The sequence below is a fragment of the Bombina bombina genome, chromosome 3, assembly GCF_027579735.1.
Source record: "Bombina bombina isolate aBomBom1 chromosome 3, aBomBom1.pri, whole genome shotgun sequence".
Lineage (NCBI taxonomy): Eukaryota > Metazoa > Chordata > Amphibia > Anura > Bombinatoridae > Bombina > Bombina bombina.
This window is the reverse complement of record NC_069501.1, coordinates 862,551,139-862,575,521: the sequence shown is the minus strand read 5'-3', so window position 1 is coordinate 862,575,521 and position 24,383 is coordinate 862,551,139. Positions and strand designations below refer to the sequence as shown.

Below are 24,383 nucleotides of genomic sequence, written 5' to 3'. Positions count from 1 at the left end.
CAAAGTGTTTTCAAGTTCCAAAACACTCCAAAAGACATATAAATATTGTATAAATCAATCGATTTAGCCCACAATAGTGTCAACCAGTATATAGCCCATTAATAAGCCTTCATTCTGTTATGAGTCTAAGAAAATGGCTTACCGATCCCAAAAAGGGAAAATGACAGTCTTCTAGCATTACTATGTCTTGTTAGAAAATGGACTAGTCATACCTTGAGCAGAAAAGTCTGCAAACTGTTCCCCCCAACTGAAGTTCTCTGGGCTCAACAGTCCTGCGTGGGAACAGCAATTGATTTTAGTTACTGCTGCTAAAATCATACTCCTCTTTAAACAGAACTCTTCATCACTTTCTGTTTTAGAGTAAATAGTACAAACCGGCACTATTTTAAAATAACAAACTCTTGATAGAAGAATAAAAAACTACAACTAACACCACATACTCTTTACCATCCCCGTGGAGATGCTACTTGTTCAGAGCGGCAAAGAGAATGACTGGGGGGCGGAGCCATAGGGGGGGCTATATGGGCAGCTTTTGCTGTGCTCTCTTTGCCATTTCCTGTTAGGGAAGAGAATATTCCCACAAGTAAGGATGAAGCCGTGGACCGGACACACCAATGTAGGAGAAACTAAGTTTAAATTAAGCTAAAATTACGGAAAATAAAAAAATCTATTACTACAGTAAATAATAAACAGATTATCAAATATTAAAAAAACCTAATCCCTAGGAAAGTAAAAAAGTCCCACCAAAATAAAAACACCCCCTAATCTAATGCTAAACTACCAATAGCCAATAAAAGGGCTTTTTGCAAGGCATTGCCCTAAGTAACAGCTCTTTTACATTTACAAATAATTCTAAGTCCCGCTTATCAGTAAAACCCATTACCCACCAAACCCCCAAAATAAATAAACCTAACACTAAAAAACCTAAACTACCCATTGCCCTGAAAAGGGCATTTGTATGGGCATTGCCCTTAAAAGAGCATTTAGCTCTTTTGTTGCCCTTTAAAGGGCATTTAGCTCTTTTAAGAATTGCTCATCCTAATCTAAATAAAAGAACCGCCCCCCTCCCCCAAAATTAAAAAAAAAAAACCCTAAGTCTAACCCCCAGATTGGTACTCACCGTTCCTGAAGTCCGGCAGAGAAGGTCCTGTTCCAGGTGGTAAAGTCTTCTTCCAAGCGGCGACCTCTTCTTTCTTCTTCCAGGAACAAGCCAGCGCGGGGGCGGAGCTGAAAACCGATGACCACAGAGCTGAAAACCGGCGAGCCTGGAACTGAAGATCGGTGACCCTGGAACTGAAGACCAGCGATCGTGGAGCCATGGAGGATCATCTTCGTACGATCTCAGCTGTACACTGAATAGTGAATTCAAGGTACGCGATTAAAGATGGCGTCCCTTGAATTCCTATTGGCTGATTTGATTCTTCAAATTAAAATCAGCCAATAGGATGAGCGCTACTAAAGTCCTATTGGCTGTTAAAATCAGCCAATAGGATAAGAGCTACTAAAATTCTATTGGCTAATTTGAAGTACACAGACTAAGTTCATGAACACCATACTGTTTTAGGGTGGCCACCAGGTAAGTGGTTATCTGGCAGCAGACAACCCTAATCATCAGCAGCACAAAACTGTAAAAGCCACATGCTTCTTTCTACTTAAGTACAAAAAAGCCATTGTTTGTATGAAAAGGTCATCAGGAAGAAAGTATAAGTAGGGTAAAAGTCAGAATTCTTTCTATAAAAGTATCTATGAATATACAGAACAAATTCATATACTTGCACTGTCCAACCTATGGTCTAAAGGTCAAAGGGGTAAGGTTTTAACAGGCTTGCAAATGTGTGCGTTATTAGTACTTACATACCTAGGTGCAGCATTATTTACTTACAGAAGCACAAGTAAGTAGACACAAGAGTTGACCATAGGAAATTAAAGAAGGCGAGAAAGACCAGACACAATCCTCCAAGGCTATTGGAGGAGCGGAGAACATGACATGTTGCACAGCAGTGCTATCAGGAAAAATAACATTCCACATACAGTAAAGCAAACATTTTACTTAAATTGTTGAGAAAGAGAATGCAATTTTAAACTTTCTGATTTACTTCTAATATCAAATTTGCTTTGTTCTCTTGTCATCCTTTGTTAAAAACCATATTTAACCCCTTAAGGACCAGACCATATTTCAATTTTCTTACCCTTGAAGGCATATGAAACCCATTTTTTTCTTTCATGATTCATTCAGAGCATGCAATTCTAAACAACTTTCTAATTCACTCCTATTATTAATTTTCTTCGTTCTCTTAGTATCTTTATTTTAAAAGCAGGAATGTAAACTTATGAGCTGGCCCATTTTTGGTTCAGCACCTGGGTAGCACTTGCTGATTGGTGACTAAATGTAGCCACCAATTAGCAAGCGCTTCCCAGGGTGCTAAACCAAAAATGGGGCGGCTTCTAAGTTTATATTTTTTAATTTTTAAAATAAAGATACCAAAACAACAAAGGAAATTTGATAATAGGAGTGAATTAGAAAGTTGCTTCAAATGTCATGCTCTATTTGAATCATAAAAGAAAAATGTTGGGTTTAATATCCCTTTAAGGACCAATGCTATTTTTATATTTCTGCTATGTTTGACTGTAATTTTCCTCTTACTCATTTAATGTACCCATATTATATACAGTTTTTCTCACCATTAGATGGACTTTCTAAATATATCATTATTTTCATAATATCTTATAATTTACTATAAAAATTTTTATAAAATATGATGAAAAAATGGAACAAACACACACTTTTTCTAACTTTGACCCCCAAAATCTGTTACACATCTACAACCTTCAAAAAACACCCATGCTAACTAGTTTCAAAATGTTGTCCTTAGTTTCGAAATACCCAATGTTTACATGTTCTTTGCTTTTTTTTGCAAGTTATGGGGCAATAAGTACAAGTAGCACTTTGCTATTTCCATACCATTTTTATTTCTCAAAATTAGCGATGTACATTGTAACACTGATATCTGTCAGGAATCCCTGAATATCCCTTGACATGTATATATATATTTTTTTTAGTAGACAACCCAAAGTATTGATCTAGACCCATTTTGGTATATTTCATGCCACCATTTCCTTGCCAAATGTGATCAAATAAAAAAAAATGTTAATTTTTTCACTAACTTTAGGTTTCCCACTGATATTATTTACAAACAGCTTGTGCAATTATGGCACACATGGTTGTAAATGCTTCTGTTGGATTCCCTTTGTTCAGAAATAGCAGACATATATGGCTTTGGCGTTGCTTTTTGGTAATTAGAAGGCTGCTAAATACCGCTGCACCCCACACTTGTATTATGCCCAGCAGTTAAGGGGTTAATTAGGGAGCTCGTAGGGTTAATTTTAGCTTTAGTGTAGAGATCAGCTTCCCACCTGACACATCCCACTCTCTGATCCCTCTCTGACCCCCCTCAGCTCTATTCCCTCCCCACCTCACAATTGTTATCGCCATCTTAAGTATATATATTTTATATGAACTGTAGGATCCCCCATAACCCCCCCAACCTCCCTGATTCCCCAAAAAAGCTCTCTAAGCCTCCCCCCTCAACCTATTGGCTGCCATCTTAGGTACTGGCAGCTGTCTGCCAGTACCCAGTTTAATTACAAATGTGGCCTTTTTCTCTAAAAAAAGATATTAACACCCCATTTTCTGGAGTGTATCTGCCCCCCTCAATACCCTACCCCCCTCCCGGATCCCTTTCAAAACCATTTTTCCCCCTCCTTTTCTCTTTCCCTCCTTCGGCAAATGTTGATGTCCGTGCACGCACTCCCGAGTCGAGCCCCACCCCCGCACGCTCCTGGACACTCAGGAACAGGATCCAGAACACGCACCAGCGATGGGCCGCCCACCTGCCTCCCTGCTATTGCTTTCATCCACCAACGATCGGCACCATTGCTGGCCGATGCAGAGAAGGCCAAAGAGTGGCTCTCTCTGCATCAGATGCTTAAAAAAGGTTATTGCAGGATGCCTCTATATCGAGGCATCACTGAAATAACCTGAAAGCGTCTGGAAGCAATCACGATCGCTTGCAGAGCTTGAAAACCCTGAGGAGGTACAGGGTTCGTCCTTGGTCATTAAGTGAAAGTTTATGTCCTTGGTCGTTAAGGGGTTAAAGGGACAGTCAAGTACAAAAATAAATACATTTCATGATTCAAATAGGGCATGCAATTTTAAACAACGTTCTAATTTACTTTTATCACCAATTTTGCTTTGTTCTCTTGGTATTCTTAGTTTAAAGCTAAACCTAGGAGGTTCATATGCTAATTTCTTAGACCTTGAAGGCCTCCTCTAATCTAAATGTATTTTGACAGTTTTTCACCACTAGTCGATGTTAGTTCATGTGTTTGATATAGATAACATTGAGCTCATGCACATAAATTAACTGAAAAGTGAGCACTGACTGACTAAAAACATAATTTATGTAAGAACTTACCTGATAAATTAATTTCTTTAATATTAGCAAGAGTCCATGAGCTAGTGACGTATGGGATATACATTCCTACCAGGAGGGGCAAAGTTTCCCAAACCTCAAAATGCCTATAAATACACCCCTCACCACACCCACAAATCAGTTTAACGCATAGCCAAGAAGTGGGGTGATAAGACAAAAGTGCGAAAGCATAAAAAATAAGGAATTGGAATAATTGTGCTTTATACAAAAAAATCATAACCACCACAAAAAAGGGTGGGCCTCATGGACTCTTGCTAATATGAAAGAAATGAATTTATCAGGTAAGTTCTTACATAAATTATGTTTTCTTTCATGTAATTAGCAAGAGTCCATGAGCTAGTGACGTATGGGATAATGAATACCCAAGATGTGGATCTTCCACGCAAGAGTCACTAGAGAGGGAGGGATAAAATAAAGACAGCCAATTCCGCTGAAAATAATCCACACCCAAAATAAAGTTTAAATCTTATAATGAAAAGAAAAAACTGAAATTATAAGCAGAAGAATCAAACTGAAACAGCTGCCTGAAGTACTTTTCTACCAAAAACTGCTTCAGAAGAAGAAAACACATCAAAATGGTAGAATTTAGTAAAAGTATGCAAAGAAGACCAAGTTGCTGCTTTGCAAATCTGATCAACCGAAGCTTCATTCCTAAACGCCCAGGAAGTAGAAACTGACCTAGTAGAATGAGCTGTAATCCTTTGAGGCGGAGTTTTACCCGACTCGACATAAGCATGATGAATCAAAGACTTAACCAAGACGCCAAAGAAATGGCAGAGGCCTTCTGACCTTTCCTAGAACCGGAAAAGATAACAAAAAGACTAGAAGTCTTTCGGAAATTTTAAGTAGCTTCAACATAATATTTCAAAGCTCTAACTACATCCCAAGAATGCAACGATCTTTCCTTAGAATTCTTAGGATTAGGACACAATGAAGGAACCACAATTTCTCTACTAATGTTGTTAGAATTCACAACCTTAGGTAAAAATTAAAAGAAGTTCGCAACACCGCCTTATCCTGATGAAAAATCAGAAAAGGAGACTCACAAGAAAGAGCAGATAAATCAGAAACTCTTCTAGCAGAAGAGATGGCCAAAAGAAACAAAACTTTCCAAGAAAGTAATTTAATGTCCAGCGAATGCATAGGTTCAAACGGAGGAGCTTGAAGAGCCCCCAGAACCAAATTCAAACTCCAAGGAGGAGAAATTGACTTAATAACAGGTTTTATACGAACCAAAGCTTGTACAAAACAATGAATATCAGGAAGACTAGCAATCTTTCTGTGAAAAAGAACATAAAGAGCATAGATTTGTCCTTTCAAGGAACTTGCAGACAAACCTTTATCCAAACCATCCTGAAGAAACTGTAAAATTCTAGGAATTCTAAAAGAATGCCAAGAAAAATGATGAGAAAAAACACCAAGAAATGTAAATCTTCCAGACTCGATAATATATCTTCCTAGATACAGATTTACGAGCCTGTAACATAGTATTAATCAGAGAGTCAGAGAAACCTCTATGACTGAGAATCAAGCGTTCAATCTCCATACCTTCAAATTTAAGGATTTGAGATCCTGATGGAAAAAAGGACCTTGTGATAGAAGGTCTGGTCTTAACGGAAGAGTCCACGGTTGGCAAGTGGCCATCCGGACAAGATCCGCATACCAAAACCTGTGAGGCCATGCTGGAGCCACCAGCAGAACAAACGAGCACTCCTTTAGAATCTTGGAAATTACTCTTGGAAGAAGAACTAGAGGCGGAAAGATATAGGCAGGATGATACTTCCAAGGAAGTGACAATGCATCCACTGCCTCCGCCTGAGGATCCCTGGATCTGGACAGATACCTGGGAAGCTTCTTGTTTAAATGAGAAGCCATCAGATCTATTTCTGGAAGTCCCCACATTTGAACAATCTGAAGAAATACCTCTGGGTGAAGAGACCATTCGCCCGGATGTAACGTTTGGCGACTGAGAAATCCGCTTCCCAATTGTCTAAACCTGGGATATGAACCGTAGAAATTAGACAGGAGCTGGATTCCACCCATACCAGAATTCGAGATACTTCTTTCATAGTCAGAGGACTGTGAGTCCCTCCTTGATGATTGACATATGCCACAGTTGTGACATTGTCCGTCTGAAAACAAATGAACAACTCTCTCTTTAGAAGAGGCCATGACTGAAGAGCTCTGAAAATTGCACGGAGTTCCAAAATATTGATTGGTAATCTCACCTCCTGAGATTCCCAAACCCCTTGTGCTGTCAGAGATCTCCAAACAGCTCCGTAACCTGTCAGACTTGCATCTGTTGAAATCACAGTCCAGATTGGAAGAACAAAAAGAAGCCCCCTGAACTAAACGATGGTGGTCTGTCCACCACGTCAGAGAGTGTCGTACAATCGGTTTTAAAGATATTAATTGAGATATCTTTGTATAATCCCTGCACCACTGGTTCAGCATACAGAGCTGAAGAGGTCGCATGTGAAAACGAGCAAAGGGGACCACGTCCAATGCAGCAGTCATAAGACCTAGAATTTCCATGCATAAGGCTACCGAAGGGAAAGATTGAGACTGAAGGTTTCGACAAGCTGAAACCAATTTCAGACGTCTCTTGTCTGTCAGAGACAGAGTCAAGGACACTGAATCTATCAGGAAACCTAAAAAAAGGTTACCCTTGTCTGAGGAATCAACAAACTTTTTGGTAAATTGATCCTCCAACCATGTTCTAGAAGAAACAACACTCATAAAAGCAACTGAAGGAAATAATAGAGACTAAAGGTACCGACAGACGGAACCCAATAGAATTATCCCTTGTCTGATAGAGACAAAGACAGTGACACAAACTATCTGGAAACCTAAAAAAGGTGACCCTTGTGTGAGGAATCAAGAGCTTTCGAAAAAAAGATCCTCTAACTATGTCCTGAAGAGCAAGTGAATCATATGAGATTCCGCATCCTCAGAAAATAATCTGAATGAAAACAGAAAAATGAAAATATGCATTTATTGTATCTAATGAAAACAAATAATGCTATCAATGACCAAAAAAGGCAAAATAGTTTGAATAAAACTCCAAACGCGGTTCCTAAAAAAGGAACTGGAAGAAATACCCCAGAAGATTCCAGGTCTGAGCAGCGCTTGAACCCCATGGGTGCCCAGCCATGCTTCAACAGTACCCAAAATATATAGGACAGAAACACACTTAAAGAAAGTGTTAGCCTTACTGGAATAAAATCAAAGAAATTTGGACAAAATAGAACCAAATAAATTTCAAAGAAGTCTTAACCTGCCCCTTACCAGCCAAGCTGGAATACGGCACGTACATCGCAATATTAGGGAGCTGATTTCGAACTCCAATTATAAACATGTTACTTGGGAAAGAACTCAGGAATTCGTTCCTTAATAAGAACAACCAAACTAGTATAAGCTTAAAGTTTTAGTCTTAGAACTCAATCTTGAAGCCCAGAGTAACAGTTAAGAATTGAATCCAATTATAAAACAAATAATTGATTATCTTAGAACAAAAGAAATATGGATTTTTTTCTTTTTAAAAATCACAAAATTCTTCTAGCTAAAATAGCTAAAGACATAGATTAACCCTCATTTGGGAAAATATTCAATAAAATGAAGACACAAATGAAATTATTAGCATGATAGTCCAGTTTAAAGGACCAGTCAATACAGTGGACTTGCATAATCAATAAATGCAAAACAACAAGACAAATGCAACAGCACCTAGTCTAGTAAATGTTGTCCCTTAACAATGCTAAAATAAATCATAATCTGATACTTGATCTTAAAGTAAACAGAAAAAATGAAGCAATTGCAATATCCAAATAAATCACTGGACCAAGAAAAGTACCTGAAACTAAATATTTTTCCATAAATAAGATACAACTATCTAAAGGAAAATAAATACTATTTTGCTATAGAAACAATAGCATAATTAGTAGAAGTAGAGATAGCCCCAATAAATTGGAGAACCCTCCAAATGAATTTAACTGCTGGCAAAGAATATAGTTTAAAACCTTCGAAGAAGGAATAAAAGAAAATTCTCAGCCTATTCCATTCCCTAGAATGGGGAATTGGAAAGAAAACCTCTGAAAACACAGAAGAAATAAATAGGCAGAAATAGTGTCAGCTAGTCTTAAAGAACTAGTTACCTTAATATCCAAAATAATCAACACCTTTTCAACAAAGAACAAATGTACATTAATAATAGAAAAATAATAAAAAAGTAGATTTGTTAGTGTCAATATCTGATGAAGAAAATTTCTGAAAGAGAAAAAACATCATCAGAGAAGGATAAATCAGTATGTTGTTGGTCATTTGAAACTTCAATAATTAAAAAAGAAGTGACAAAGACCTAAAAATTTTATTAGAAGGCATGAAGTCAGACAAAGCCTTTAAAATAGAATCAGAAAAATATTTCTTATAAATCTTCTAAATATTTCTTGTACATAAGATGTAAGAATGGAAATATATAAAGCATAAATACTAATGGATTCTGCATGTAAAAGTATATCATAATAACTTATTACAAACCATAGCTAAAGATAAACATTTATAACATTTAAAATAAATGAACTTAGCTTTGGTAGAACTGAAACTCAGTGAAGCGTTTTTCCAGAAGTGGCTTCTGATTCAGGGTCAATCTGAGACATCTTGCAATATGTAATAGAAAAAACAACATATAAAGAAAATGATCAAATTCCTTAAATGACAGTTTCAGGAATGGGAAAAAAATGACAATGAACAAGCTTCTAGCAACCAGAAGCAATAAATAATGAGACTTAAATATTGTGGAGACAACAATGACGCTCAAATTTTTTAGCGCCAAAAAAGCCGCCCACATTATTTGGCGCCTAAATGCTTTTGGCGCCAAAAATGGCGCCACATCTGGTAACGCCGACATTTTTTGGCGCAAAAAACGTCAAAAAAAAAAAAATGACGCAACTTCCGGCGACACGTATGACGCCGGAAATGACAAAAAAATGCGCCAAGAAAGTCTGCGCCAAGAATGACGCAATAAAATGAAGCATTTTCAGCCCCCGCGAGCCTAACAGCCCACGGGAAAAAAGTCAAATTTTAAGGTAAGAAAAAAATGATTTATTCATATGCATTATCCCAAATATGAAACTGACTGTCTGAAATAAGGAACGTTGAACATCCTGAATCAAGGCAAATAAATGTTTAAACACATATATTTAGAACTTTATAAAAAAGTGCCCAACCATAGCTTAGAGTGTCACAGAAAATAAGACTTACTTACCCCAGGACACTCATCTACATGTAGTAGAAAGCCAAACCAGTACTGAAACGAGAATCAGTAGAGGTAATGGTATATATAAGAGTATATCGTCGATCTGAAAAGGGAGGTAAGAGATGAATCTCTACGACCGATAACAGAGAACCTATGAAATAGACCCCGTAGAAGGAGATCATTGAATTCAAATAGGCAATACTCTCTTCACATCCCTCTGACATTCGCTGCACGCTGAGAGGAAAACCGGGCTCCAACCTGTTGCAGAGCGCATATCAACGTAGAATCTAGCACAAACTTACTTCACCACCTCCACAGGAGGCAAAGTTTGTAAAACTGATTTGTGGGTGTGGTGAGGGGTGTATTTATAGGCATTTTGAGGTTTGGGAAACTTTGCCCCTCCTGGTAGGAATGTATATCCCATACGTCACTAGCTCATGGACTCTTGCTAATTACATGAAAGAAATGCAAGTCTGTCAAAATAACTGAAATAAGGGGGCAGTCTGCAGAGGCTTAGATACAAGGTAATTACAGAGGTAAAATATGTATTATTATAACTGTGTTGGTTATGCAAAACTGGGGAATGTGTCTATCTTTTAAAACAACAAAAATTCTGATGTTGACTGTTCCTTTAAGAGGGTTCAGGAGCAGCAATGCACTACTGGAAACTAGCTTGCAATAGGTGGTTGCACATACATGCCTCTTGTATTACATTACTGTTCCTGAGTCTACCTAGTAAGTTTACTTTTCAACAAGAGATACCCATTAAAAGTATAGGGAGCCCAACCAAAAAAAAAATTTTTTGGCTACGTTACGATTTTGGGTTAAAGGGACAGTAAAGTAAAAAAAAATATTTCATGATTTAAATAGGGCATGTAATTTTAAACAACTTTCCAATTTACTTTTATTACCAATTTTGCTTTGTTCTCTTGGTATTCTTAGTTGAAAGTTAAATCTAGGAGGTTCATGTGCTAATTTCTTAGACCTTGAAGACTGCCTCTAATCGGAAAGCATTTTGACAGTTTTTTACCACTAGAGGGCGTTAGTTCATGTGTTTCATATAGATAACATTGAGCTCCGGCACGTGAAGCTCCTAAGAGCAAGCACTGATTGGCTAAAAATGCATGTCTGTCAAAAGAACTGAAATAAGGGGGCAGTTTGCAGAGGCGTAGATACAAGATAATCACTGAGGTAAAAAGTATATTATTATAACTGTGTTGGTTATGCAAAATTGGGGAATGGGTAATAAAGGGATTATCTACCTTTTTAAACAACAAAAATTTTTTTGTAACCCTCCACTTGTAATACCAAAGTGTGCATTATTCTGAGTGAGATAACGAGCGAAAGATAATTAAACCTACCTATCGATTGAGCTCCACTTGTAATCTAGCCCTTTATGGGGAATTAAGTTTTGAGTTTAAGATAATTTTAAACTAAAACAGAAAAAAGACAAGGGAAATAAATATTAACCAAGCTCAAGATCCTAAATACTTGATCAAACAACCCTGAAAGTACTTTGATGGATTTATTTCCTAAAGTATCACTTCAGCAGATTGTGTCTGTCCCTTGTAAGTTGAGAGGACAGTAAAGTTTATTATAAAGCTGACTTTTCACGAAGCAGTTTTTTTTCTCCAAAATAAGTAATCCTGCAAAATGTCTAATTAAAAACATAATTTATGTAAGAACTTACCTGATAAATTCATTTCTTTCATATTAACAAGAGTCCATGAGCTAGTGACGTATGGGATATACATTCCTACCAGGAGGGGCAAAGTTTCCCAAACCTTAAAATGCCTATAAATACACCCCTCACCACACCCACAAATCAGTTTAACGAATAGCCAAGAAGTGGGGTGATAAGAAAAAAAGTGCGAAGCATATAAAATAAGGAATTGGAATAATTGTGCTTTATACAAAAAAATCATAACCACCACAAAAAAGGGTGGGCCTCATGGACTCTTGTTAATATGAAAGAAATGAATTTATCAGGTAAGTTCTTACATAAATTATGTTTTCTTTCATGTAATTAACAAGAGTCCATGAGCTAGTGACGTATGGGATAATGACTACCCAAGATGTGGATCTTTCCACACAAGAGTCACTAGAGAGGGAGGGATAAAATAAAGACAGCCAATTCCTGCTGAAAATAATCCACACCCAAAATAAAGTTTAACAAAAAACATAAGCAGAAGATTCAAACTGAAACCGCTGCCTGAAGAACTTTTCTACCAAAAACTGCTTCAGAAGAAGAAAATACATCAAAATGGTAGAATTTAGTAAAAGTATGCAAAGAGGACCAAGTTGCTGCTTTGCAGATCTGGTCAACCGAAGCTTCATTCCTAAACGCCCAGGAAGTAGAAACTGACCTAGTAGAATGAGCTGTAATTCTTTGAGGCGGAATTTTACCCGACTCAACATAGGCAAGATGAATTAAAGATTTCAACCAAGATGCCAAAGAAATGGCAGAAGCTTTCTGGCCTTTCCTAGAACCGGAAAAGATAACAAATAGACTAGAAGTCTTACGGAAAGATTTCGTAGCTTCAACATAATATTTCAAAGCTCTAACAACATCCAAAGAATGCAATGATTTCTCCTTAGAATTCTTAGGATTAGGACATAATGAAGGAACCACAATTTCTCTACTAATGTTGTTGGAATTCACAACTTTAGGTAAAAATTCAAAAGAAGTTCGCAACACCGCCTTATCCTGATGAAAAATCAGAAAAGGAGACTCACACGAAAGAGCAGATAATTCAGAAACTCTTCTAGCAGAAGAGATGGCCAAAAGGAACAAAACTTTCCAAGAAAGTAATTTAATGTCCAATGAATGCATAGGTTCAAACGGAGGAGCTTGAAGAGCTCCCAAAACCAAATTCAAACTCCATGGAGGAGAAATTGACTTAATGACAGGTTTTATACGAACCAAAGCTTGTACAAAACAATGAATATCAGGAAGAATAGCAATCTTTCTGTGAAAAAGAACAGAAAGAGCGGAGATTTGTCCTTTCAAAGAACTCGCGGACAAACCCTTATCTAAACCATCCTGAAGAAACTGTAAAATTCTCGGTATTCTAAAAGAATGCCAAGAAAAATGATGAGAAAGACACCAAGAAATATAAGTCTTCCAGACTCTATAATATATCTCTCGAGATACAGATTTACGAGCCTGTAACATAGTATTAATCACGGAGTCAGAGAAACCTCTATGACCAAGAATCAAGCGTTCAATCTCCATACCTTTAAATTTAAGGATTTCAGATCCGGATGGAAAAAAGGACCTTGAGACAGAAGGTCTGGTCTTAACGGAAGAGTCCATGGTTGGCAAGATGCCATCCGGACAAGATCCGCATACCAAAACCTGTGAGGCCATGCCGGAGCTATTAGCAGAACAAACGAGCATTCCCTCAGAATCTTGGAGATTACTCTTGGAAGAAGAACTAGAGGCGGAAAGATATAGGCAGGATGATACTTCCAAGGAAGTGATAATGCATCCACTGCCTCCGCCTGAGGATCCCGGGATCTGGACAGATACCTGGGAAGTTTCTTGTTTAGATGAGAGGCCATCAGATCTATCTCTGGGAGCCCCCACATTTGAACAATCTGAAGAAATACCTCTGGGTGAAGAGACCATTCGCCCGGATGCAACGTTTGGCGACTGAGATAATCCGCTTCCCAATTGTCTACACCTGGGATATGAACCGCAGAGATTAGACAGGAGCTGGATTCCGCCCAAACCAAAATTCGAGATACTTCTTTCATAGCCAGAGGACTGTGAGTCCCTCCTTGATGATTGATGTATGCCACAGTTGTGACATTGTCTGTCTGAAAACAAATGAACGATTCTCTCTTCAGAAGAGGCCAAAACTGAAGAGCTCTGAAAACTGCACGGAGTTCCAAGATATTGATCGGTAATCTCACCTCCTGAGATTCCCAAACTCCTTGTGCCGTCAGAGATCCCCACACAGCTCCCCAACCTGTGAGACTTGCATCTGTTGAAATTACAGTCCAGGTCGGAAGAACAAAAGAAGCCCCCTGAATTAAACGATGGTGATCTGTCCACCACGTCAGAGAGTGCCGAACAATCGGTTTTAAAGATATTAATTGATATATCTTCGTGTAATCCCTGCACCATTGGTTCAGCATACAGAGCTGAAGAGGTCGCATGTGAAAACGAGCAAAGGGGATCGCGTCCGATGCAGCAGTCATAAGACCTAGAATTTCCATGCATAAGGCTACCGAAGGGAATGATTGAGACTGAAGGTTTCGACAGGCTGTAATCAATTTTAGACGTCTCTTGTCTGTTAAAGACAAAGTCATGGACACTGAATCTATCTGGAAACCCAGAAAGGTTACCCTTGTTTGAGGAATCAAAGAACTTTTTGGTAAATTGATCCTCCAACCATGATCTTGAAGAAACAACACAAGTCGATTCGTATGAGACTCTGCTAAATGTAAAGACGGAGCAAGTACCAAGATATCGTCCAAATAAGGAAATACCACAATACCCTGTTCTCTGATTACAGACAGAAGGGCACCGAGAATCTTTGTGAAAATTCTTGGAGCTGTAGCAAGGCCAAACGGTAGAGCCACAAATTGGTAATGCTTGTCTAGAAAAGAGAATCTCAGGAACTGATAATGATCTGGATGAATCGGAATATGCAGATATGCATCCTGTAAATCTATTGTGGACATATAATTCCCTTGCTGAACAAAAGGCAATATAGTCCTTACAGTTACCATCTTGAACGTTGGTATCCTTACATAACGATTCAATAATTTTAGATCCAGAACTGGTCTGAAGGAATTCTCCTTCTTTGGTACAATGAAGAGATTTGAATAAAACCCCATCCCCTGTTCCGGAACTGGAACTGGCATAATTACTCCAGCCAACTCTAGATCTGAAACACAATTCAGAAATGCTTGAGCTTTCACTGGATTTACTGGGACATGGGAAAGAAAAAATCTCTTTGCAGGAGGTCTCATCTTGAAACCAATTCTGTACCCTTCTGAAACAATGTTCTGAATCCAAAGATTGTGAACAGAATTGATCCAAATTTCTTTGAAAAAACGTAACCTGCCCCCTACCAGCTGAACTGGAATGAGGGCCGTACCTTCATGTGAACTTAGAAGCAGGCTTTGCCTTTCTAGCAGGCTTGGATTTATTCCAGACTGGGGATGGTTTCCAAACTGAAACTGCTCCTGAGGACGAAGGATCAGGCTTTTGTTCTTTGTTGAAACGAAAGGAACGAAAACGATTGTTAGCCCTGTTTTTACCTTTAGACTTTTTATCCTGTGGTAAAAAAGTTCCTTTCCCACCAGTAACAGTTGAAATAATAGAATCCAACTGAGAACCAAATAATTTGTTTCCCTGGAAAGAAATGGAAAGTAGAGTTGATTTAGAAGCCATATCAGCATTCCAAGTCTTAAGCCATAAAGCTCTTCTGGCTAAGATAGCCAGAGACATAAATCTAACATCAACTCTAATAATATCAAAAATGGCATCACAGATGAAATTATTAGCATGCTGGAGAAGAATAATAATATCATGAGAATCACGATTTGTTACTTGTTGCGCTAGAGTTTCCAACCAAAAAGTTGAAGCTGCAGCAACATCAGCCAATGATATAGCAGGTCTAAGAAGATTACCTGAACATAGATAAGCTTTTCTTAGAAAAGATTCAATTTTTCTATCTAAAGGATCCTTAAACGAGGTACCATCTGATGTAGGAATGGTAGTACGTTTAGCAAGGGTAGAAATAGCCCCATCAACTTTAGGGATTTTGTCCCAAAATTCTAATCTGTCAGGCGGAACAGGATATAATTGCTTAAAACGTTTAGAAGGAGTAAATGAATTACCCAATCTATCCCATTCCTTAGCAATTACTGCAGAAATAGCATTAGGAACAGGAAAGACTTCTGGAATAACCGCAGGAGCTTTAAAAACCTTATCCAAACGTATAGAATTAGTATCAAGAGGACTAGAATCCTCTATTTCTAAAGCAATTAGTACTTCTTTAAGTAAAGAGCGAATAAATTCCATCTTAAATAAATATGAAGATTTATCAGCATCAATCTCTGAGACAGAATCCTCTGAACCAGAAGAGTCCAAAGAATCAGAATGATGGTGTTCATTTAAAAATTCATCTGTAGAGAGAGAAGATTTAAAAGACTTTTTACGTTTACTAGAAGGAGAAATAACAGACAAAGCCTTCTTTATGGATTCAGAAACAAAATCTCTTATGTTATCAGGAACATTCTGCACCTTAGATGTTGAGGGAACTGCAACAGGCAATGGTACATCACTAAAGGAAATATTATCTGCATTAACAAGTTTGTCATGACATTTAATACAAACAACAGCTGGAGGAATAGCTACCAAAAGTTTACAGCAGATACACTTAGCTTTGGTAGATCCAGCAGGCAGAGGTTTTCCTGTAGTATCTTCTGGCTCAGATGCAACGTGAGACATCTTGCAATATGTAAGAGAAAAAACAACATATAAAGCAAAATAGATCAAATTCCTTATAAGACAGTTTCAGGAATGGGAAAAAAATGCCAAACATCAAGCTTCTAGCAACCAGAAGCAAATGAAAAATGAGACTGAAATAATGTGGAGACAAAAGCGACGCCCATATTTTTTGGCGCCAAATAAGACGCCCACATTATTTGGCGCCTAAATGCTTTTGGCGCCAAAAATGACGCCACATCCGGAACGCCGACATTTTTGGCGCAAAATAACGTCAAAAAAATGACGCAACTTCCGGCGACACGTATGACGCCGGAAACGGAAATGAATTTTTGCGCCAAAAAAGTCCGCGCCAAGAATGACGCAATAAAATGAAGCATTTTCAGCCCCCGCGAGCCTAACAGCCCACAGGGAAAAAAGTCAAATTTTTGAGGTAAGAAAAATATGATAATTAAAGCATAATCCCAAATATGAAACTGACTGTCTGGAAATAAGGAAAATTGAACATTCTGAGTCAAGGCAAATAAATGTTTGAATACATATATTTAGAACTTTATAAATAAAGTGCCCAACCATAGCTTAGAGTGTCACAGAAAATAAGACTTACTTACCCCAGGACACTCATCTACATGTTTGTAGAAAGCCAAACCAGTACTGAAACGAGAATCAGTAGAGGAAATGGTAAATATAAGAGTATATCGTCGATCTGAAAAGGGAGGTAAGAGATGAATCTCTACGACCGATAACAGAGAACCTTATGAAATAGACCCCGTAGAAGGAGATCACTGCATTCAATAGGCAATACTCTCCTCACATCCCTCTGACATTCACTGCACGCTGAGAGGAAAACCGGGCTCCAACTTGCTGCGGAGCGCATATCAACGTAGAATCTAGCACAAACTTACTTCACCACCTCCCTTGGAGGCAAAGTTTGTAAAACTGATTTGTGGGTGTGGTGAGGGGTGTATTTATAGGCATTTTAAGGTTTGGGAAACTTTGCCCCTCCTGGTAGGAATGTATATCCCATACGTCACTAGCTCATGGACTCTTGTTAATTACATGAAAGAAAAGCACATCATGTAAATCATTTTATGCCCCTTTAATGATGAGTTGAATGTCCTATATATCGTGATTAAAATAGAAATGAGGCTACTCATAAAAAAAGGTTGGACACCTGCCCATCATTGAAGACTCATATGAGAATGTGGGAATAAATGTTTATTACAATGGCAAAAGCTTAGAGTTAAAACCAGAAGTTACAGGGTGTATGTGCTAATATTTTTTTATAATAATTTAGTCAATATATCAATTGTAAGATCAGTAGAGCATATACTATACCTCAGAGGAACATTGTGTCGATAGAATAATTCAGCAAGCTTCACATAATCAATTACATAATCTTGAACAGGATCGACAATAAAAACCTATGAAAATGTAAGACACCATTAATATCCATTATCAATCATTTCCTCCTCAGACAAACAGTCTACGTGCTCATTGTTTAATGAGAAAAAAACAACATTCATATGTTTGGTGAAATATTCCCCTCATAATTAAATAAAAAGAAATAAAGAAAATGCATATCCAATTTGGGATTCTTGGTAAGTTCTTTTGTAAACAATGTTAGTCATCTAGATAAATCATCTCCAGAATAAATGTTTATGCTTGTTCAGTGTAATGACTCAACGATATGAAAAAGTAGTTAAGATAAAAGTAGTTTAGATAATACTATATATATATATATATATATATATATATATATATATATATATATATACACACACACATATATACACACATAAACATACGTTTTTAGATTCACTGAGGTGAATCACACATTGGCATTTGATAAAGGGATTGTAAGAATCCCGAAACGTTATGCTGCTTTTTAAACTGGTATATATATATAAAGGTAACATTTTTATGCAAGTCCAGAGAGTGCCATTCTTTTTTTCTGCTACATTTCTGCTTTTTTTATGTGCACCCTGGCAGTTATATGATATGAGAAGGACTGTGCTTATCCTGCTGGGACTCTGATATATATATATATATATATATATACATACATACACACACACAAACTGTATATATATATATATATATATATATATATATATATATATATATATATATATATATATATATATATATATATATATATATATACACACACACACACACACACGTCCTGGGAATTACTTTTCCTAGCCAATAGGAGGAGGAAAAGTTTCCCAAATCTCAAAAGCTCTATAAAACCACTCCTACCTTACTGGAAACTAGTCTGACGCATAACCAAGCAAGAGGATAGGAAAAGGAATAATAGCTAAATAATAAGACTAGGGAAAGAAGATGTGCCAAAATCAAAATAACCGTTCACTAAAAAACAGCAGGGAGAGGTCTTGTAGACTCTTACCACCATGAAAGAAATTAATTTATCAGGTAATCATAAATTATGTTTTCTTTCATACAGGTGGTGAGAGGCCACAAACCATTAGTTCTGGGAACTAATAACCAAGCTGTGGAGTCCACGAGTAATGATAAATACATAGTCCACAACCCGAATAGAACTCAAAAAATAAAAGTTTCTTAATCTTTTATTAAGATTTTTTTTTTTTTTAAATATGCACAGGCAAAAACAAAAAAAAAATATACTGAGACTACTGCCTGAATGGCTTTCCTACCAAAAGCTGCCTCAGAAGAAGCAAAAACATAAAAATGGTTGAATTTAGTAAAAGTATGCAAAGAAGACCAAGTAGCTGCCTTGAAATTTGGTCAACTGAAGCCTCATTCTTAAAAGTCCAAGAAGTAGCAACTGATCTGGTAGAATGAGCAGTAAATTACTTAGGTGGAGGCTGTCCCACTTCCAAGTAAGCATTTTGGATCAAAATTTTCAACCAAGAAGCCAAAGAAACAGGCCTAGCTTTTTTGCCCTAGCTTAGAATCAGAAAAATGGACAAACTAGAAGATGGTCTGAAATCATTAGTAGCATCCACATAATACATCAGGGCTCTAACAACATCCAAATTGGGAAGAAGCCTCTCTGAAGAATGTTTTGGATTAGTACACAACGGAACAACAATTTTCCTATTTAAATTATCTGAAGACACAACCTTAGGCAAAAAGTTAAACTCACAAAACAGCATAATCCTGATGAAAAATAAGATAAGGAGAATCACAAGAAAGAGCAAATAACTCTTCTAGCAGAACAGATAGCCAAAGAAAACCTTGCAAGTAAAAAAGCTTAATATCCACCTTATGCAAAGTCTCCAATAGAGGAGCCTGCATAACCTTAAAAGAACAAATTTAGGTTCCAAAGTTAAGATATTGGGGCAGATTTATCAATATCTGGCGGACATGATACGCTATAGCATATCATGTCTGCCAGACATCGTTGGATGCCGACAGCATACGCTGTCGGCATTTAACATTGCACAAGCAGTTCTAGTGAACTGCTTGTGCAATGCCACCCCCTGCACATTTGCGGCCAGTCGTCCGCTAGCAGGGAGTGTCAATCAACCCAATCATATTCGATCGGTTGGATTGATGCCTGCAGCCTCAGAGGCAGCAGACAAGTTAAGAAACAGTGTTCTTATGACCGTTGCTTCTTAACTCCTGTTTCTGGCGAGCCTCAAGGTTCGGGCGGAAACAGGGGTAGTCAGGGCCATGGATTGATGTCCGCAGCCTCAGAGGCAGCAGACAAGTTAAGGAGCAGCGTTCTTAAGACCGCTGCTTCTTAACTCCTGTTTCTGGCGAGCCTCAAGTTTCGGGCGGAAACAGGGGTAGTCAGGGCCAGTGTTCCCTCTAAGGACAGTTTTGTGTGCAGCCCAGCAGTGAAACAGTTAACAAGAGAACCATTCCTTGCCATCTGCATTGTGTAGTGTTTGCTAATTGCAGGGTGTGGTTACCTAATTAACTGTTTCACTGCTGGGCCGCACACAAATCTGGCCTTAGAGGGAACACTGGTCAGGGCCATTCGGCCCTTGATAATTAAGCCCCATTGGTTTAATAACAGGCTTAATATGTGCCAAAGCCTGAAAAAAACCATGAATGTCAGGAGATTAGCAATCTTTCTGTGGAACAAAACTAAAAAAAAAAGCAGAAATCTCGCCCTTCAGCGAAATAGCAGATAGGTCCTTATCCAGACCATCCTGTAAGAACTGCAAAATCCTAGGAGTTCTGAAAGAATGCCATGAGCCATACATAAATCTTCCTTGTCACAGGCTTCCGAGCCTGGATCAGAATCTCAACCACAAAATATGAAAAAATCCCTCTGCCTAAGAAATTCAATCTCCATGCCATCAATCTTAGAGACTTGAGATCTGGATGGAAAAATGTACCTTGAGATAGAAGGTGTGGTCGCAGAGGAAGAGGGCATGGAGGGCAACAGGACATCTGCACTAGGCCTGCATACCAAAGTCTACGAGGCCAAGGTGGAGCAATCAGAATTACTGATGACTCCTCTTGCCTGATCTTGGAAATTACTCTGGGAAGAAGAACCTGAGGAAGAAACTCACAAGCAATCCGAAAGAACCAAGGAGATACTAGAGCATCAAGATCCCTGGATCTTGCAAAGTACCTGGGAAGTTTGTTGTTTAACCAAGAGTCCATCAGATCTATCTCTGGGAGCCCCCAAAGATACAAAATCTGATTGAAAACATCCTGATGACTGAGAAAATCTGCTTCCCAGTTGTTCACTCCTAGAATATGAGCCACAGAAATCAAACATTTGGTTTCTGCCCATGAAAGGATTTGAGACACTTGCCTCATGATGATTAATAAAGGGACAGCAGTGACATTGTCTGATTGAAAGTGTAGATGAAACTCCCTTTTCAACACAGTCTAACTATGAAGAGTTCAGATATTAGCAAAGAAATTTAGAACATTGATTGGCAACCTCACTTCTTGTGGATCCAAAACCCCCTGTGCCCTCAGAGACCACCAGGCGGACCCAAACCTGTAAGGCATCTATAGTGATCACAGTACAAATAGTATAAGCAAAAGAAGACCCCTGCATAATAAGCTGATGATCCAGCCGCCAAGATGAGGACAGACCTGTTTTGTGATCCAGACAAATTTCTTGAGACAGCAGAGTATGATCCCTGCACAATTGGCGAAGCATACAAACCTAAAGAGCAAATGGAATAGAATCCAATGCAGCAATCATGAGACCTAATACCTCCATGCAAAGAAAAGTGAGGGAAATGAAAGCCACTGAAGGTGTATACAGGCTGCAACCAGCTACAGCATTCTCTGATCTGTTAAAGAAAGTCTCATGGAAAAAAATCTATTTGTACCCCCCAGAAAAGTAACCTTGTCTGAGGAACCAATGAAAAAAACAACAGTCTGTTGGTGTGAGATTGTGCTAAACGTAGATGGAGCTGGAGCTTAAACCAAGATTTTGTCCAGTGAGGGAAACATTGCAATACCCTGAATTCTAAACATAGACAAAAGTGCACCCAGAATTTAAGAAACTTCTTGGAGCTGAAGCCAAAGCAAATGGTAGAGCAAGGCAAACCCTAGAAACTGATAATGTTCCTTGTAAAATGGAAAATGAAGGTAAGAATCCTTTAACTCTATTGTGGACATAAACTGACCATGCTGAACAAAAAGGCAGAATAGTCTGAATAGTGTCCATTTTGAAAGAAGTAACTCTGACAAATTTGTTCAGAGCTTTTAGATCCAAAACTGGTCTGAAAGTTCCCTCCATTTTTGCAATAATGAAGAGATGTGAATAAAATCCCATCCCTTGTCCCAACAATTGAATAGGAACAACCACTACCATATATTCTAGAACCAAAACTGACTGAAAGAAAGAAAAAGAGCAAAAGGTGGGGGAAAGCAGTAATATAATCTGCATAAAAAACCTTTTAGTGAAATAATTTATTGGTATATGGTATTATTTATATTACTCTAGGTTTTATGCCCCAGGGTATGAGCAGGACTGACACAACTATTAAATAATTGTAAATAGGCGTACAACTAGAAAATATAGCTCTTCCCTGAATTTTGATTAAAGAGTTACTGCTTTAGGAGAATATCAACAATAGCGGTGTATCATAACTTATATAACTACATGCATACTAAATCTTTATTTAAAACACATTACCCCCTCTGAGGAATCGTTCTTGTAAAACGCGCATCAGGGGTCCTTAGGAGAAGCCTTGTCTCTCAGGTTTTAACTAGCTTACCTGAATCCTATGATTTAATCTGTATAGATACTTATGCACTTGATACTCGGCAGTTCAGACGCTTATTGTAACATTAAAATTAAAGTGGCTCCCGGATTGAAGAGGTCTAGCCTATATTTATTTGCCTGTATGCTCTAGTAGTCTTATTATCCGGTACAGATACAGTCACTATTTTGTGGATTATTCAGGTTTAAGTGTTTTTAATAGCAAACGTTGCTGGTATGAATGGTTATGTGTTTTAAATAAAGATTTAGTATGAATGTGGTTATATAAGTTATGACACACCACTATTGATATTCTCTTAAAGCAGTAACTCTTTAATAAAAACTCAGGGAAGAACTATCTTTTTTAGCTGTATGTATATTTTGAATTATTTAATAGTTGACTGAAAAAAAGCCTTGAGCCTTAAAAGGATCCTTTGGAACATCGGACAGAATAAACATTCCTCTGGGAGGCCTTGTTCTGAAAACACTAAGAAACTATATTTAGAATCCAGGAATCCGGAACACACTGAAACCAAGCTTTCTGGATAATGCACAACCTGCTCTCTTCCACAGCCTCTGGCTCTGGGGCCGCACATTCATGCAGACAGAAGGGGTAGATGTTTTGGACTGTTTAAGCCAGTTTCAGTTAGAACTCGGCTTCGAGGCGGGGCCAGAGGGAAGTTGCTTTTAAAGGAGGAATCATATTTTTGTTCCCTGTTCTGACAAAAGGAACAAAAATTATTAGAAAGTTTAGATTTAGCTCTGGATTTCTTGTCATGAAATCTTGTCATGAGGAAGAAAAGTTCCCTTACCTCCAGTCTCAGTACAAATAATTGAATCCAAATCAGAACCAAACTATTTATTTCCCTGGAAATAAAGTCTGTATTTAAACACCATATCAGCAGACCAAGACTTTAACTATAAAACTTTTCTGGAAAGAACTGCCAAAGACATACTCTTAGCATTAATTTTAATGATGTCAAAAAACAGATCTGTATATTGGAGTATAGTAGAATTATATTCTGACCAACCTTCTCATCATCCATCAACGCGTTTCAGATTTTCAACCTTTCTCAAGATGTGCCTGTGTCTCCTGAACAACACCCTTTTATTCCCTCAGGGTTAATCGATCCTCCTCCCACTGAAAAGCTGACACGCGTTGATGGAGGATGAGAAGCCTGGTCAAAATATAACTCCTCTATACTCCAATATACACAGTGCTCTGTAAAGACTTAGTCACCAATAACAGTTAAAATGGATATTACAAGTGTGTTGTTAACCGGGTACACTTTGAAACATTCCTTGACTCAAGCACCGGTAATCCGCCCTTATGATTGGACAAGCGGCAACACGTGACCCCAAAAAGATGGTGGTAGCGTACACAACAGCTGTGCAGAGATTGCCATGTTATAGGGTCCAGCCAGCCAAACTGAAGGTCCTACAAGGGAGAAGGTAGTGGAGAAATCTTTAATCAATTGACTTTGGATTCCGGCGAGTCATTTTTGTGTCTGAAGACGTGGAAGATTGGTGTATACAGATGTGACTTAACTTACACCCCTCCCCCTTGTGCTAAAAACTGATTGTTTATCCTGGGACTTCCTCCTTTTAGTCCTCTGGACATTCTGATTTAGAGCTAATGGATTTTATTATGTCTATATAGGCATTGTTTTTACACCACCGGTGGTTATTATGTTTTGTTTTAGTCACATATATTAAAGTGATACTTTGTTATCTTTGTTATTCATTCATATCATTTGTATCTGTCTGTCTCTATAGCTGATGTGTAGCGCTCCCTTTTCTTTGTTGCATTTTTATTTGTGAGTAGTTGGGATACTGCTTATAATAAGGGTAGCTGTGATATATATATATATATATATATATATATATATATATATATATATATATATATATATATATATTACGGTTTCATTTCTGTTTGTATCTTGCTAATAAAATCAGTTGTGTAATAATGGGAGATTTTAAATACCCCGACATAAA

At 37.9% G+C, this 24,383-nt stretch overlaps 1 protein-coding gene across 1 annotated transcript in view; it reads right to left on the bottom strand.

Annotated features, from left to right (window-relative positions):
- UGGT2 (UDP-glucose glycoprotein glucosyltransferase 2) overlaps positions 1-24,383 on the bottom strand; it is a 991,813-nt gene that overhangs the window by 465,937 nt on the left and 501,493 nt on the right. The window contains exon 14 of the mRNA XM_053707835.1: positions 17,552-17,637. Within this exon, the coding sequence (XP_053563810.1) occupies positions 17,552-17,637 (86 nt within the window). The remainder of the gene's footprint in view (positions 1-17,551; positions 17,638-24,383) is intronic.